The sequence below is a fragment of the Nerophis ophidion genome, linkage group LG09 (assembly GCF_033978795.1).
Source record: "Nerophis ophidion isolate RoL-2023_Sa linkage group LG09, RoL_Noph_v1.0, whole genome shotgun sequence".
NCBI classification, from domain to species: Eukaryota; Metazoa; Chordata; class Actinopteri; order Syngnathiformes; family Syngnathidae; genus Nerophis; species Nerophis ophidion.
Window position 1 is genome coordinate 17534739 of NC_084619.1, and position 15161 is coordinate 17549899.

At 43.6% G+C, this 15161-nt stretch overlaps 1 protein-coding gene across 25 annotated transcripts in view; it reads left to right on the plus strand.

Annotated features, from left to right (window-relative positions):
- The window catches only part of nrxn1a (neurexin 1a), a 775979-nt gene that overhangs the window by 514235 nt on the left and 246583 nt on the right, over nucleotides 1-15161 (plus strand). For all 25 annotated transcript variants that reach the window (XM_061910433.1, XM_061910435.1, XM_061910444.1 and 22 more), the window contains one exon: nucleotides 14513-14694. In XM_061910433.1, coding sequence (XP_061766417.1) covers nucleotides 14513-14694 — 182 coding nt within the window. The remainder of the gene's footprint in view (nucleotides 1-14512; nucleotides 14695-15161) is intronic.

The window sequence follows — 15161 nt, forward strand, 5'->3', positions numbered from 1 at the left end:
AATTAAAATCCATGTTTATGCGAGGTTCACTCGTACGATCTGAGGTGGGCGACAATGCGCTGTATTTACTTTGTTGCATTTACTTAAGTACTTAACGGACGGCGTGGTGCAGTGGGAGAGTGGCCGTGCGCAACTCCAGAGTCCCTGGTTCAATCCCCTCCTAGTACCGACCTCGTCACGTCCGTTGTGTCCTGAGCAAGACACTTCATCCTTGCTCCTGATGGGTGCTGTTTAGGGCGTTGCATGGCAGCTCCCTCCTCCAGTGTGTGAATGTGTGTGTGAATGGGTAAATGTGGAAGTAGTGTCAAAGCGCTTTGAGTACCTTGAAGGTAGAAAAGCGGTATGGAAGTACAACCCATTTGTCATTTAAGTAATTTTTTGAATACATTGTACTTAGCAGAGTAGTTTAAATGCAACATATGTTTTACTTTTACTTGAGAATTTATGTGAAGAAAAAACACCACTTTTACCCGTTTACCTTAAAGGCCTACTGAAACCCACTACTAGCGACCACGCAGTCTGATAGTTTATATATCAATGATGAAATATTAACATTGCAACACATGCCAATACGGCCTTTTTAGTTTATCCATCTATCCATTTTCTACCGCTTATTCCCTTTTGGGGTCACGGGGGGCGCTGGCGCCTATCTCAGCTACAATCAGGCGGAAGGCGGGGTACACCCTGGACAAGTCGCCACCTCATCGCAGGGCCAACACAGATAGACAGACAACATTCACACTCACATTCACACACTAGGGCCAATTTAGTGTTGCCAATCAACCTATCCCCAGGTGCATGTCTTTGGAAGTGGGAGGAAGCCGGAGTACCCGGAGGGAACCCACGCATTCACGGGGAGAACATGCAAACTCCACACAGAAAGATCCCGAGCCTGGATTTGAACCCAGGACTGCAGGACCTTCTTATTGTGAGGCAGACGCACTAAGCCCTCTGCCACCGAAATTGCAATTTTAAATTTCCCGCAAATTATCCTGTTAAAAACGTCAGCATGATGACGTGTATGATGATGGATTGTAGCGGACATTTTTTTCCAGCTCGATCCAAGCTATAAGTAGTCTGCTTTAATCGCATAATTACACAGTATTCTGGACATCTGTGTTGCTGAATCTTTTTTAAATTGTTCAATTAATAATGGAGAAGTCAAAGTAGAAAGATGGAGGTGGGAAGCGGTGTATTGCAGCTTCCTTTAGCAACACAAACACAGCCGGTGTTTCCTTGTTTACATTCCTGAAGGTGAAGTTTTACTATGGAACAGCGGTCAAGCAAACATGGTTCCCGACCACATGTGAACCGGCAGGTTTTAGTGAGAAAATTGTGGTAATAAGTCGGCTCTTACCGTCCTGCTGCAGCTGCGGACTCTCTTACCTCCTCCCACCGGAGACACTGGCAGTAACCCCACCCGTGGCCACACCCCTCCGACTTTTAGGTACCATATAATCTCACTAAAAAACTAGTAACACAATAAGCAGATAAAGGATTTTCCAGAATTATACTAACACATTTGTCTAATAACATCTGAATTGCTCCCACTGCCCTTGCCTTGTTTTTTTCTTTTTTTTTCTCGAGTCGTTCTCCCTCCTTATCCTCATCCACGAATCTTTTATCCTCGTTCAATTTAATGGGGAAATCGTCGCTTTTTCGGTCCAAATCGCTCTCGCTGCTGGTGGCTATGATTGTAAACAATGTGAGGATGTGAGGAACTCTAAAACCAGTGATGTCACGTGCACATTGTCTGCTACTTCCGGAACAGGCAAGGCTTTTTTATTAGCGACCAAAAATTGGTAACTTCATCGTCTATGTTGTCTACTGCATCCTTTCAGCAAAAATTTGGCAATATCGAGAAATGATCAAGTATGACACATAGAATGGACCTGCTATCCCCGTTTAAATAAGAAAATCTCATTTCACTAGGCCTTTAAGTTTAATTTTGGTTGTTTAAAATTACCGTATTTTTCGGACTATAAGTCTCAGTTTTTTTTCATAGTTTGGCCGGGGGTGCAACTTATACTCAGGAGCGACTTATTTGTGAAATTATTAACACATTACCGTAAAATATTAAATAATAATATTTAGCTCATTCACGCAAGAGACTAGACGTATACGATTTTATGGGATTTAGCGATTAGGAGTGACAGCAAACGTATAGCATGTTCTATATGTTATAGTTATTTGAATGACTCTTACCATAATGTGTTACGTTAACATACCAGGCACCTTCTCAGTTGGTTATTTATGCCTCATATAACGTACACTTATTCAGCCTGTTGTTCACTATTCTTTATTTATTTTAAATTGCCTTTAAATTGTCTGTTCTTGGTGTTGGGTTTTTTCAAATACATTCCCCCAAAAAATGCAACTTATACTCCAGTGCGACTTATATATGTTTTTTTCCTTCTTTATTATGCATTTTTGGCAGGTGCGACTTATACTCCGGAGCGACGTATACGCCAAAAAATTAATACCAATTTTTCAAACACACCGTTACATCTAAATACAGCAATTTGGTAACACTTTAGTCCGGGGAACATACTCACCATACATTAGTAGCTTACTAGCATGCAAATTAGTAACATATCTGGCTCTTAATCAGTCATTATTAAGTACTTATTAAAACATTATTCTGCATGGCCTTATTATACAACCAGTAATCCATTAACTAAGTCTTCCCTCAATAACATCAGAATTATTGCTTATTAGTAACCCTAACCCTATATGTTCCCCTACTGTCCAAATAACTCTAAATTAACCCTTATGTGGTGTTTGGGTCTGTGGGACCCATTTTCATTTATTATTAAAATAAAAATGATACAATTAATTAACTTTTCAAACTAAGACTCACTGACTTTGGCTCGTTTTCTGTGAAGAACATATATAATAATACATATTAAATGACCACACACCATACACCCCCCCTACACATTTCTATTACATATAAGATGTCCGGGTCCACTGGACCCGTGGCTAATAGAAGTGTGGAAATTGATGTTCTGTGTACCGCATGCACGCACGCACACACACACACACAGCAGTTCTAGACATGATGAGGACAGAGTATAGGTAGACAGAGGTTCAAATGTGCGAGAAAATGAGAGCAGACAGTGTTGACAAACAATGATGCAACCTTGTGTGGGAACCGCAAGTGCAGACACACAAAAAAGAATCTCTGTGGGATGCAGAAACTGGCAGACAAAATTGTCCGTGCAACGTTCACATTGTTGTTACTCAGCCAGCGTTTGTGGGTCTGATGGACCCTTTGCATTTTGTGGCTTTTAATGCCTCACAATTACACACTTTTATTTAAAAATACTGAGCAGATATTTATTGGGATAAGGTAAAACATCTGTTCAGTATTTTAACATAAAAGTTTGATTGTGAGGCATTAAAAGCCACAAAATTTGACGGGTCCATCAGACCCACAAACGCTGGCTGAGTAACAACAATATGAACATTACACTAGGGTTAAAAAGTTAAAGTTAATGTACCAATGATTTTCACATGTTACGCTTGTGTGGCATTGTAATGCCGGATTCGGTCCTCCGTGGATGCGTCAGCAAGAACACAGCAAAAAGGTAAGAACTAAGGGATTTATTAAACAAAAGGAGCTATGAACAAAAATACTGATACAAATAGAAAAGGCAAATAAAAGCGCTAGCATGGAAAGCTAGGACAAACAAACCGAAGCACAAGGGCACCAAAAGGAAATACAAAACAACTAGCGTGAAAGCTAGGAATAAAAATAAAGCTTAGCGTGAGAGCTAGCGAAAACGAGAGTGAGAGACAAGTCGTAAACAGATGTATGTGAACAAAACTAAGATCCGACAATCAGTGAACAGAAAACGCTGGCTTATAAACAGGTGGTGATTAGTAAAGACAGGTGTGCTGGAAAAGAGAGTAGCAGCTGAAACTAATGAGTGACCATGGAAACGAACGAAACAGGAACTGATATAAAAATGGAACAAAAATAACAATACGGTGATGATCCGACCATCGGATCACAACAGTATCCCCCCCCAAAAGAGACAGATACCAGATGTCCAAAAAAAAAAATACAACAAAGAATGCAAAGAAAAACTAGAACCCCCTCCCCACAACAAGAAAATCCGCAGAAGAAGGGAGGGCGGAGGGTCACCAGGTCGCGTGTCCCCGAATCCACCGAGGAATAGCAATGTGGCGGCGGCGGATGGAACGCCGCTGCCGAAAAAGTTTTGGCGGCCGACCTTGAAAAGGCCACATCAGTGGCCGCCTTGCAGGATGAGGTGCACGGCGAGGCGGACGACCTCGCAGAGGCCACACCTGTGGCAGACGTGGAGGAGGCTTGGCAGCAGCAGACGAAGGTGCGGGGGCTGCAGCCGAAGCAGGTGCAGAGGCCGGCGGAGGAGCAGGCGCAGGCTTCAGCCGAGGAGCAGGCGCAGAGGCCGGCGGAGGAGCAGGCGCAGGCTTCAGCCGAGGAGCAGGCGCAGGCTTCAGCCGAGGAGCAGGCGCTGGCTTCAGCCGAGGAGCAGGCGCTGGCTTCAGCCGAGGAGCAGGCGCTGGCTTCAGCCGAGGAGCAGGCGCTGGCTTCAGCCGAGGAGCAGGCGCTGGCTTCAGCCGAGGAGCAGGCGCTGGCTTCAGCCGAGGAGCAGGCGCTGGCTTCAGCCGAGGAGGAGGCGTTGGCTTCAGCCGAGGAGGAGGCGTTGGCTGTAGCCGAGGTGCAGGTGCTGCAGCCGAAGAAGGCGGCGTCGTGGAGTATGGCGTAGTCGTCGCCGTCGTGGAGGTCGGCGTAGTCGTCGCCGTCGTGGAAGAAGGCGTAGTAGTCGGCGTCGTGGAAGAAGGCGTAGTAGTCGGCGTGGAAACCGCAGTTGTCGACGCAGGTGTTGGAGTGGGTTCCAACTTAAGAGCTGGTGCGAACTCCAGCTTTGGAGCTGGTGCTGGAGTGGGCTCCAGCTCTGGAGCTGGTGATAGAGTGTGCTCCAGCTTTGGAGCTAATGCTGGACTGGGTTCCAGCTTTAAGGCTGGTGCTGGAGTGGGTTCCAGCTTAGGAACAGGTGCTGGTGCGAGGACCAGGAAAGAGTCGATTGCTGGCGTGAGAACCAGACTAGGATTCGGTGCTGGTGTGTGAACCAGGCGAGAGACCGAAGCTGGTGTGGGAACAAGGTTAGGAACCTCTTCTGGTGTGAAAACCAGGCGAGAGTCTACTTTTGGTGTAAAAACCAGGTTAGGGACAGTGCCGAACATCGGTGGTGGAGGACGTGCTGGAGGTAATGACCTCGCAAGTCTGAACACCGGTGGAGGAGGTCTACTTGGTCGTTGTGATTTGACCGGGGGAAACACAGGTGGAGGAGGTCTACAAGGCCGTTGAGACTTGGCCGGGGGAAAAACAGGTGGAGGAGGTCTACAAGGCCGTTGAGACTTGGCCGGGGGAAACACAGGTGGAGGAGGTCTACGAGGAAGAGCTAAGCGGAATACAGGTGGCGGCGGCCTAGGAGGAGCTAGCGGTTTAACGGGCCGAAAAACAGGTAAGGGTGGCCTCATAGGAGGTTGCGGTTTGACAGTTTTAAGAAATGGTAGCGTCTGCGCTACCTCCGCAACACAGCTATAGGCCATAGCCCCCCCCTCCAGACGGGAATCCCAGACCCGTTCCCTGTGGTCAGGGACTGACCATAAGGGAGGGTGGTGGGAGGTTTGGAGGCGGGCAGACTCCTCCCCTCTATATTGTCCAGAGTGTCCCTTTGAAAAGGGAGAAAAAACCTTGGACTTGGGCTGGGAATGAGGTTTTACAGGTGGAGTTGAAAAAGCAGATGGTTGGGATTTACCAGAATAATAAAAAGCAAAAATGTCCTGGAAATTCTGTATTTTATTATTAATGTTATTGTCATTTGAAAATGGATGAGAAAGAGAATCTTCCAAAAAAAATTCCTCATTGATGATGTCATCAACGGAGGACGGGTTTGCGTTACCGGGAGGCGTCGACGAAATGACGTCATCTGCGCGGGACACAAGTTGAGAATTTGCCCAGTCGGTAAAACTGTTAGCAAAGTGTGTTATTGGGTCCCCAAACAATGGTGTAGGGGTTTTGTATGCGGACTGTAGGTTGCTGTGTTTATGAGGAGGGAGGCATGGAGTGGGAAAGTCACTGTCACGGGACGAAGCCATCGTTCGCGGCTTCCGCCTACGCGGACGAGCGCGAGCGCTGCGGGAGGGAAACTCACCGGACCGGGAAACATCGATGGGGATCAGGGTTCCATCCGGACCCCACATGATACTTTCATCCGGGTTGCATCGGAGAGTCTCTGCCTCCATCGCCCGAAACATAATCCATGTACCTTCATCGAAGGCGTCCTCGTGGTTGCCAGACGCGAAGGAACCATTCTTTGGTCGGATCTTACTGTTACGCTTGTGTGGCATTGTAATGCCGGATTCGGTCCTCCGTGGATGCGTCAGCAAGAACACAGCAAAAAGGTAAGAACTAAGGGATTTATTAAACAAAAGGAGCTATGAACAAAAATACTGATACAAATAGAAAAGGCAAATAAAAGCGCTAGCATGGAAAGCTAGGACAAACAAACCGAAGCACAAGGGCACCAAAAGGAAATACAAAACAACTAGCGTGAAAGCTAGGAATAAAAATAAAGCTTAGCGTGAGAGCTAGCGAAAACGAGAGTGAGAGACAAGTCGTAAACAGATGTATGTGAACAAAACTAAGATCCGACAATCAGTGAACAGAAAACGCTGGCTTATAAACAGGTGGTGATTAGTAAAGACAGGTGTGCTGGAAAAGAGAGTAGCAGCTGAAACTAATGAGTGACCATGGAAACGAACGAAACAGGAACTGATATAAAAATGGAACAAAAATAACAATACGGTGATGATCCGACCATCGGATCACAACATCACACACATATTAGGTGTGGCGAAATTATTCTCTGCAGTTGACCCATCACCCTTAATCACCCGCTGAGAAGTGAGGGGAGCAGTGGGCAGCAACGCTGGCCGCGCCTGGGAATAATTTTTGGTGACATAACCCCCATGTCTTTCTTATTTAGAAAGTGTTACCAACAATTTAAACCAGGCACGTAAACCAGCAATTAGAAATAATTCACTCAATAAAAATTAACGGTAAACGGATAGTTCACCAACAGGTCTTTAAATCAACTTTAATTCGAATTTGTTGGGAAATTGTGCTGCTTTTCCGGTACAGTGGTCTTGTGGTTAGAGTGTCCGCCCTGAGACCGGGAGGTTGTGAGTTCAAACCCCGGCCGAGTCATACCAAAAAATGGGACCCATTGCCTCCCTGCTAGGCACTCAGCATCATGGGTTGGAATTAGGGGTTAATACACCAAATGATTGTGGCGTGGCGCGCACTGCTGCTCACTGCTCCCCTCACCTCCCAGGTGGTAAACATGGGGATAGGTCAAATGTAGAGGACAAATTTCACCACACCCAGTGTGTGCGTGAAAATCATTGGAACTTTAACTTTCCCGCACAGAATAATAATAGGTCGCCCTATTGACCAAGTCCTTGAATAATTTGTATACAAGCATGATACATTTCAACCTTGAGTTGGGAGTAAAACTTGTCAAATATTAAAGAACTACACACACTGTTACGGTAATGAGTTCACGAGGAGGAAATGAGGAGAGGACAAAATGTCAAAGCACAATTTCTCCCACTACCGCAGTTTCACACTGCTGCATTGGTGTGTAGGTGCATAATAACCATGTTTCACTCCCTGTTAATCCCCAACACTCCCTTGAGGAATTTTGCATCAGTTGAAGATCATTCATCTAATTCCGGGTGCGCTTATTAGGTCTATAAACCATTTGATCCCTCAACGCGCTGTTTAATTTCATTCCATTCCACCACAGCATCTGCGATGATTTCAAGGGTTTTTGGGAGGCAAATATAATGCCATGTGGCTAAAGTGAGTGTCATATCAAGAGCAGAGAAAGCATGACTGCTCGAAGGCTTTGTGAGCGCAACCCTGACATGATTTAGAAGAGCTTAATTATAATAATCTGCTACACGGAGCAAGTGTTTGGTAGCTCCGAGGAAAACTCGGAGACAGTGACAACAGGCCAGCATGAGATTGCTCTGTTAGGAGGCCAACATCTGACATGTATTAGGGGGGAACGGGCTGGTTTTCAGCCGTATAGCCTCGAGACGTAATAAAAAATGAAATTATGTCAGCTTTTCAAATATATTACACAATTTATTTTCATTCGTAGACAACATCAAAACACTAAATCTACGCGGGGAACAAGGCCGCTAACGCTCTTATTCCATTGTTTTAACCCTTATGTGGTGTTTGGGTCTGTGGGATCCATTTTCATTTAATATTAAAAGAAAAATGATACAATGAATACATTTTTCAAACTGAGACTCACTGACTTTGGCTCATTTTCTGTGAAGAACATATATAAGAATACATATTTAATGACCACACACCATACACCCCCCTACGCATTTCTATTACATATAAGATGTCAGGGTCCACTGGACCCGGGGCTAATAGAAGTGTGGACATTGATGTTCTGTGTACCGCATGCACGCACGCACACACACACAGCAGGCCTAGACAGGAGGAGGACAGAGTATAGGTACACAGAACATTGGAGGGTCAAATGTGCGAGAAAATGAGAGCAGACAGTGTTGACAAACAATGTTGCAACCTTGTGTGGGAACTGCAAGTGCAGACACAGAAAAAAAGAATCTCTGTGGGATGCAGAAACTGGCAGACAAAATTTTAGTTAGTAGTTACTCAGCCAGGGTTTGTGGGTCTGATGGACCCTTTGCATTTTGTGCCTTTCAATGCCTCACAATTACACACTTTTATGTTAAAATACTGAACAGACGTTTATTGGGATGAGGTAAAACATCTGTTCAGTTTTTTAAAATAAAAGTTTGATTGTGAGGCATTAAAAGCCACAAAATGCAACGGGTCCATCAGACCCACAAACGCTGGCCGAGTAACAACAATATGAACATTAGTGAAGTGAAGTGAATTATATTTATATAGCGCTTTTTTCTCTAGTGACTCAAAGCGCTTTACATACTGAAACCCAATATCTAAGTTACATTTAAACCAGTGTGGATGGCACTGGGAGCAGGTGGGTAAAGTGTCTTGCCCAAGGACACAACGGCAGTGACTAGGATGGCAGAAGCGGGAATCGAACCTGCAACCCTCAAGTTGCTGGCACGGCCACTCTACCAACCGAGCTATACCGCCCCACAAGGGTTAATAGAGTAATGCATCCCATCATGGTTCTGCTGGTCAGACATCACCTGTTGATTATTGGTAATTACTGATGCTATTTGTTTCAGTAAATGCATGACAGCATGGAGGAAAATGAGAAGGGACCCTGACTCTTCCAGTATATCACTCTTGTGTGGAGCAAAGCCAGATGGAAGAAAACAAACGTAATATAACTGCAACATTTATTGATAGCTTTACAGCCCTGTGAACTACTTTACACTAAAATATTGGAATCACAGTCAGAATGATTTATTAATCCATTGTGCTAACTGCGGCTGTTAACTCCCTACCTCTATAAATATGATCACACTCCCTCACTCACTATTGCTGGCGTTCTCCTTGCTCTCACACACAGATGCAACCTTATAGCTCCTTGTCTAAATCTTAATGAAAATAGCAGATCTTTATGCTAAGAGAGCAGCTGCATTCATTTTCCATTTTTTTAATCAACAAATCACGTACTGATTTTATCCTGTCATTTACAATATATATGTACACATACAGTCCTGGTCAAAAGTTTTCATACATTTGTAAAGAACATAATGTCATGGCTGTCTTGAGTTTCCAATAATTTCTACAACTCATCCATCCATCCATCCATCTTCTTCCGCTTATCCGAGGTCGGGTCGCGGGGGCAGCAGCCTAAGCAGGGAAGCCCAGACTTCCCTCTCCCCAGCCACTTCGTCTAGCTCTTCCCGGGGGATCCCGAGGTGTTCCCAGGACAGCCGGGAGACGTAGTCTTCCCAACGTGTCCTGGGTCTTCCCCGTGGCCTCCTACCAGTTGGACGTGCCCTAAACACCTCCCTCGGGAGGCGTTCGGGTGGCATCTACAACTCATATTTTTTGTAATAGAGTGATTGGAGCACATACTTGTTGGTCACTAAAAACATTCATGAAGTTTGGTTCTTTTATGAATATTTTATGGGTCTACTGTGTCAGGGGTATTTGTTGTTGAAACCCAAGATGCAGAGATGGAGGCAGGCATTGGATATGAAGACATTATTTAATATAAATAATAGAACAAGAACAAACAAAAAGCACGCACGTGGGCGGAATAACAAACTAAGAGAGCTAGCCCGGGGAGCTACAAAAAGAAAAAGGAACTTTAGCACGGAAGCTAGTGGACAACAAACAGAAAAACTGGAAATAGCTAATGCTAACAGAAACAGCTTACCGCTACGACGACCAGGACAAAATGTAGCACGACAGGTAGTAGCTGTAACAAAACAACATGACAGGATAGCAACGACAATACAAGTCCGAACGACAACACAATACAATGATCCAGCAACTGACACAAGACAAAGCAGGTACAAATAGGAGCAGGCTGATTGGCAACAGGTGTGGCCAGGTGCCAATCAGCCGCAGCTGAGGAGGAACACAGCACTCAGGGAACAAGACAGGAAGTTGACAAAATAAGAGCACTAGACAGGAAATATTAAACACAGAGGAAACAGACAAATGCAGAGGAAAAAACTAAAACATAGACAAACTGTCAGTGGCAACTCTGACATACTGAAAATGTGACTAAATCTGTTGGTTCAAAAGTATACAAACACCAATGTTAATATTTGGTTACATGCCCCTTGGCAAGTTTCACTGCAATAAGGCGATTTTGGTAGCCATTAGGGCTGCGAATTTTTGGGTGCCCCACGATTCGATTCAATATCGAGTTTTGGAGTCAAGATTCGATAATATATAGATTTTTTCGATTTAACGCGATTCTCGATTCAAAAACGATATTTTTCCAATTCAAAACGATTCTGTATGCATTCAATACATAGGATTTCAGCAGGATCTACCCCAGTCTGCTGACATGCTAGCAGAGTAGTAGTTTTTTTAAAAAAAAAGCTTTTATAATTGTAAAGGACAATATTTTATCAACTGATTGCAATAATGTAAGTTTGTTTTAACTATTAAACAAACCAAAAATATTACTTATTTTATCTTTTTGAAAATATTGGACACAGAGTGTTGTCAAACTTATGAGATGCGATGCAAGTGTAAGCCACTGTAACACTATTGTTTTTATTTTTTATAAATGTCTAATGATAATGTAAATGAAGGAATTTTAATCACTGCTATGCTGAAATTATAACTAATATTGATACTGTTGTTGATAATATTAATTTTTGTTTCACTACTTTTGGTTTGTTCTGTGTCGTGTTTGTGTCTCCCCAATTGCTCTGTTTATTGCAGCTCTGAGTGTTGCTGGGTCAGGTTTGGTTTTGGAATTGGATTGCATTGTTATGGTATTGCTGTGTAATGGTTTGTTGGATTGATTAAAAATAAAAAATAAAAAATCCCCCCCAAAAAATAGATTTAAAAAAAAATGAGAATCGATTCTGAATCCCACTACGTATTCGAATCGATTTTTTCCCACACCCCTAGTAGCCATCCACAAGCTTCTTGTTAAATGTTTGACCACTCCTCTTGACAAAATTGGTGCAGTTCAGCTAAATGTGTTGGTTTCCTGAAAAGGGAGGTTTACCTCCAAATTCTTCATGACAACCTAAAATCCTCAGCCCGGGGGTTGGATCTTGGGCGCAGTTGGTTGTTCCAACAGGACAATGACCCCAAACTCAGGTCAAAAGTGGTAAAGGAATGGCTAAATCAGCCTAGAATTGAGGTTTTAGAATGGCCCTGGACTTAAACCCCATTGGGAACATGTGGACAATGCTGAAGAAACAAGTCCATGTCAGAAAACCAACACATTTAGCTGAACTGCACCAATTTTGTCAAGAGGAGTGGTCAAACATTCAACCAGAAGCTTGTGCATGGCTACCAAAAGCGAGTTATTGCAATGAAACTTGCCAAGGGACATGTAACCAAATATTACCATTGCTGTATGTATACTTTTGACCCAGCAGATTTGTACACATTTTCAGTAGACCCATAATACATTTATAAAAGAACCAAACTTCATGAATGTTTTTTGTGACCAACAAGTATGTACTCCAATCACTCTATCACAAAAAAAAAAAGAGTTGTGGAAATTATTGGAAACTCAAGACAGCCATGACATTATGTTCTTCACTATTATTTTGATCACTTAATTGCATGTTTTTTTGTCCATGATTACTTTGAAACTGACACGGTGAACTTTATGAGCAGAATAGAAATTGAAAAAAAGTTCGCCGTTTCTGTGCGTCCCTGCTCTTCCATCTCCTCTTCTATAAACACCATAGCCTGTATTTTTATTTATGCTCTTTCAGCATTTCCTCAAGCATCTCGAAAAAAACATCAGTAGAAGAGGACTCAAAGTAGGATAGTCACCGGCTTTCTTTTTCTATCGTCTGCTCTTCTTTCTCCGTTATTACATGCTTTCTGACTCCGTCCTTCTCCCCTCAAGGGTGTTCCGGATTTCCGGGATCACGTTTGACTTGAGTCTTTTAAATTGTGTCCATTCTTTTCTCATATTCTCATCAATTAGAAACGTATGCAGACTGACCGCTTTAGTTGTATTGCTTCAACCCTGCGACAATTTATCTGACAGGCATCAATTTCTTTTACGAGAATAATGCGATACAGGATGAAGATGCTTTTTCTTTGGATGACGATGCTACTAAAACACAGACAATGCAATTTGAAATGACCTTCAGGATTCTATGGGTGATCTCAGAAGGCTAAAATTGGGCATTCTAAAATGTGCTGAAACTCATGAGAAAAACAAAATCACTACAGTCTCTATTCGTCTTTTTTTTTCTGCTTAGCCTCCTTATCCTGGGTCACAGGTAACTTTGGGCTCGGTTGGTAGAGTGGCCGTGCCAGCAACTTGAGTGTTGCAGCAGGTTCGATCCCCGCTTCCGCCATCCTAGTTACTGCCGTTGTGTCCTTGGGCAAGATACTTTACCCACCGGCTCCCAGTGCCACCCACACTGGTTTAAATGTAACTTAGATATTGGGTTTCACTATGTAAAGCGCTTTGAGTCACTAGAGAAAAAGCGCTATATAAATATAATTCACTTCACTTCACTTCACAATGGATCACTAAAAAACAGTACTTACACTGTAGAGTCAGTCAACTATTCACGCTCACATTCACACAGTCATTAAGTGAGAACTGAACAGACCACGCCCACTTGGAAGTTGAGCCTCGCCCGCAGTCACTACAGTGTCCACTCCAATGCTGTCCAGTAGATAGTAAATATAATATCATATTTCACCAGTTCGTCTCATCTTAAGTGCATCACTTAAATGAGCAAAGTAGAGAGTGCAATCTATTTAGCGTGTCTGTCTTCATGCATAGGCTGATTATCAAAAATGTCCACAATACTGGGAGAAAGAGATGCAAAAATAATCCTTTAGTATTCACAATGTGTTTTTTTTAGGAGTAAATCTGTTCTACAGCCATTGTTTTGTGTTCATATTTTGCACGCCTTGAACGTTCGCACAAACTGGCACAGTTATGCACAAATGGCTGGGAGAGAAAGTATTTTGTCTCAACATATTTAGACTGTCATAGAAAAAAAAAATTGCACATACCGTATATTCAGCAATGATATGATAACATTATAAAATTAATTGTATCGCTGTTGGAGTTAAGGGGTGGCATAAAACAAAGTATTGCAATATACATTGTATTGCGTCTGGATCACATATCTTGAGAGTATTGGTTGGCATCTTAGAAGATCAGGTCGCTAATGTATCGTGAAAGGTTTGGATCAAAGTAAAACATTTATTTTAGTTTTAGCACTCTGCATATGTGATGCTCTTAAACATCCAACTCCCTTGCAATGTATTGTCCCTCATATTTTTCTAAAGACCACTTACAACTGACCACTGCCTTCATTATTTGATAAGTGATCAATGCCAACTATCATTGGCTTCACGCCGTGGGGGCCTCTGGCACTAAATAGCGAGTTAATTATAATGGCTCCACAATTTTACAGGTCGCGTTGATGCACTCCCAAAGACAACAATGTAATTCAGGTATTCAGGAAATTGCTGGCACAGAGGTCACCAAAAGGCATAATTGGACAAGTCGGTCAATAATGGAGCCGCCTTTGAGGCTGCTAATGAAGTGCGAGAGACATGGCGGTACACGCCGGTTACTTGGGCAACGGAGACATGACTTCACACTCGCTTGCATTCAGATGCATCTTTTGCCTCCAGTAGCACTACAGCTGAGCATTATGAATAAAGCGGCCCACAGTCCAATTCACAGATAGGAAATCTTTTCTCAACATCACAGAGGGGGAAGAAAAACTTTACCTTATTAACTTATTGTGTCTGTTTTCCTCCCGTTTGTTTCTCCAGCTGGAACGACGTACATATTCGGGCGAGACGGTGGACTGATCACATACACATGGCCGCCAAATGACCGGCCCAGCACGAGGGCAGATCGTCTCGCCATTGGCTTCAGCACCCATCTGAAGGATGCTGTCCTTGTAAGAGTGGATAGCTCCTCTGGTCTTGGAGACTTCTTGAAACTGCACATCGTAAGTAGGAAAACATGTTAACAACCTAAATCATCATTGGCGGTCATTCGAACGAGTATGACGATCCTCCTGGTAAGGGTGTATTCCTTTATGGACGATACCTGTCTGGGACTTAATTTAACGGGTGGAGATTGGTGCACAGACAGTCACCACACGATCCTTGACGGAATCGAGTCAGGGTCCAGTGACATGGAGTCCAAGATGACTGGGTACCGTTTTCTGCTGCAGCCGTTGTGGTAATTCTTAAATCTACCGTCTTGCACTTGCTCTGCCGTTGAGGTCTTCACCGTATCCCTGGCTAGGGGGCAGTCAGGCACTAGGTCTTTGCCAAGGGCCACCTGGGGTAACACTAGTAAAGGGGTTAACCTCCTAGTGCCCCAAGACCCCATAGAGGAGCCTCTAATTTAACGTCATGCCCAGGACGACCTAATAACCAACACCAAACTGGCAGAATGGGTTTTGTTTGT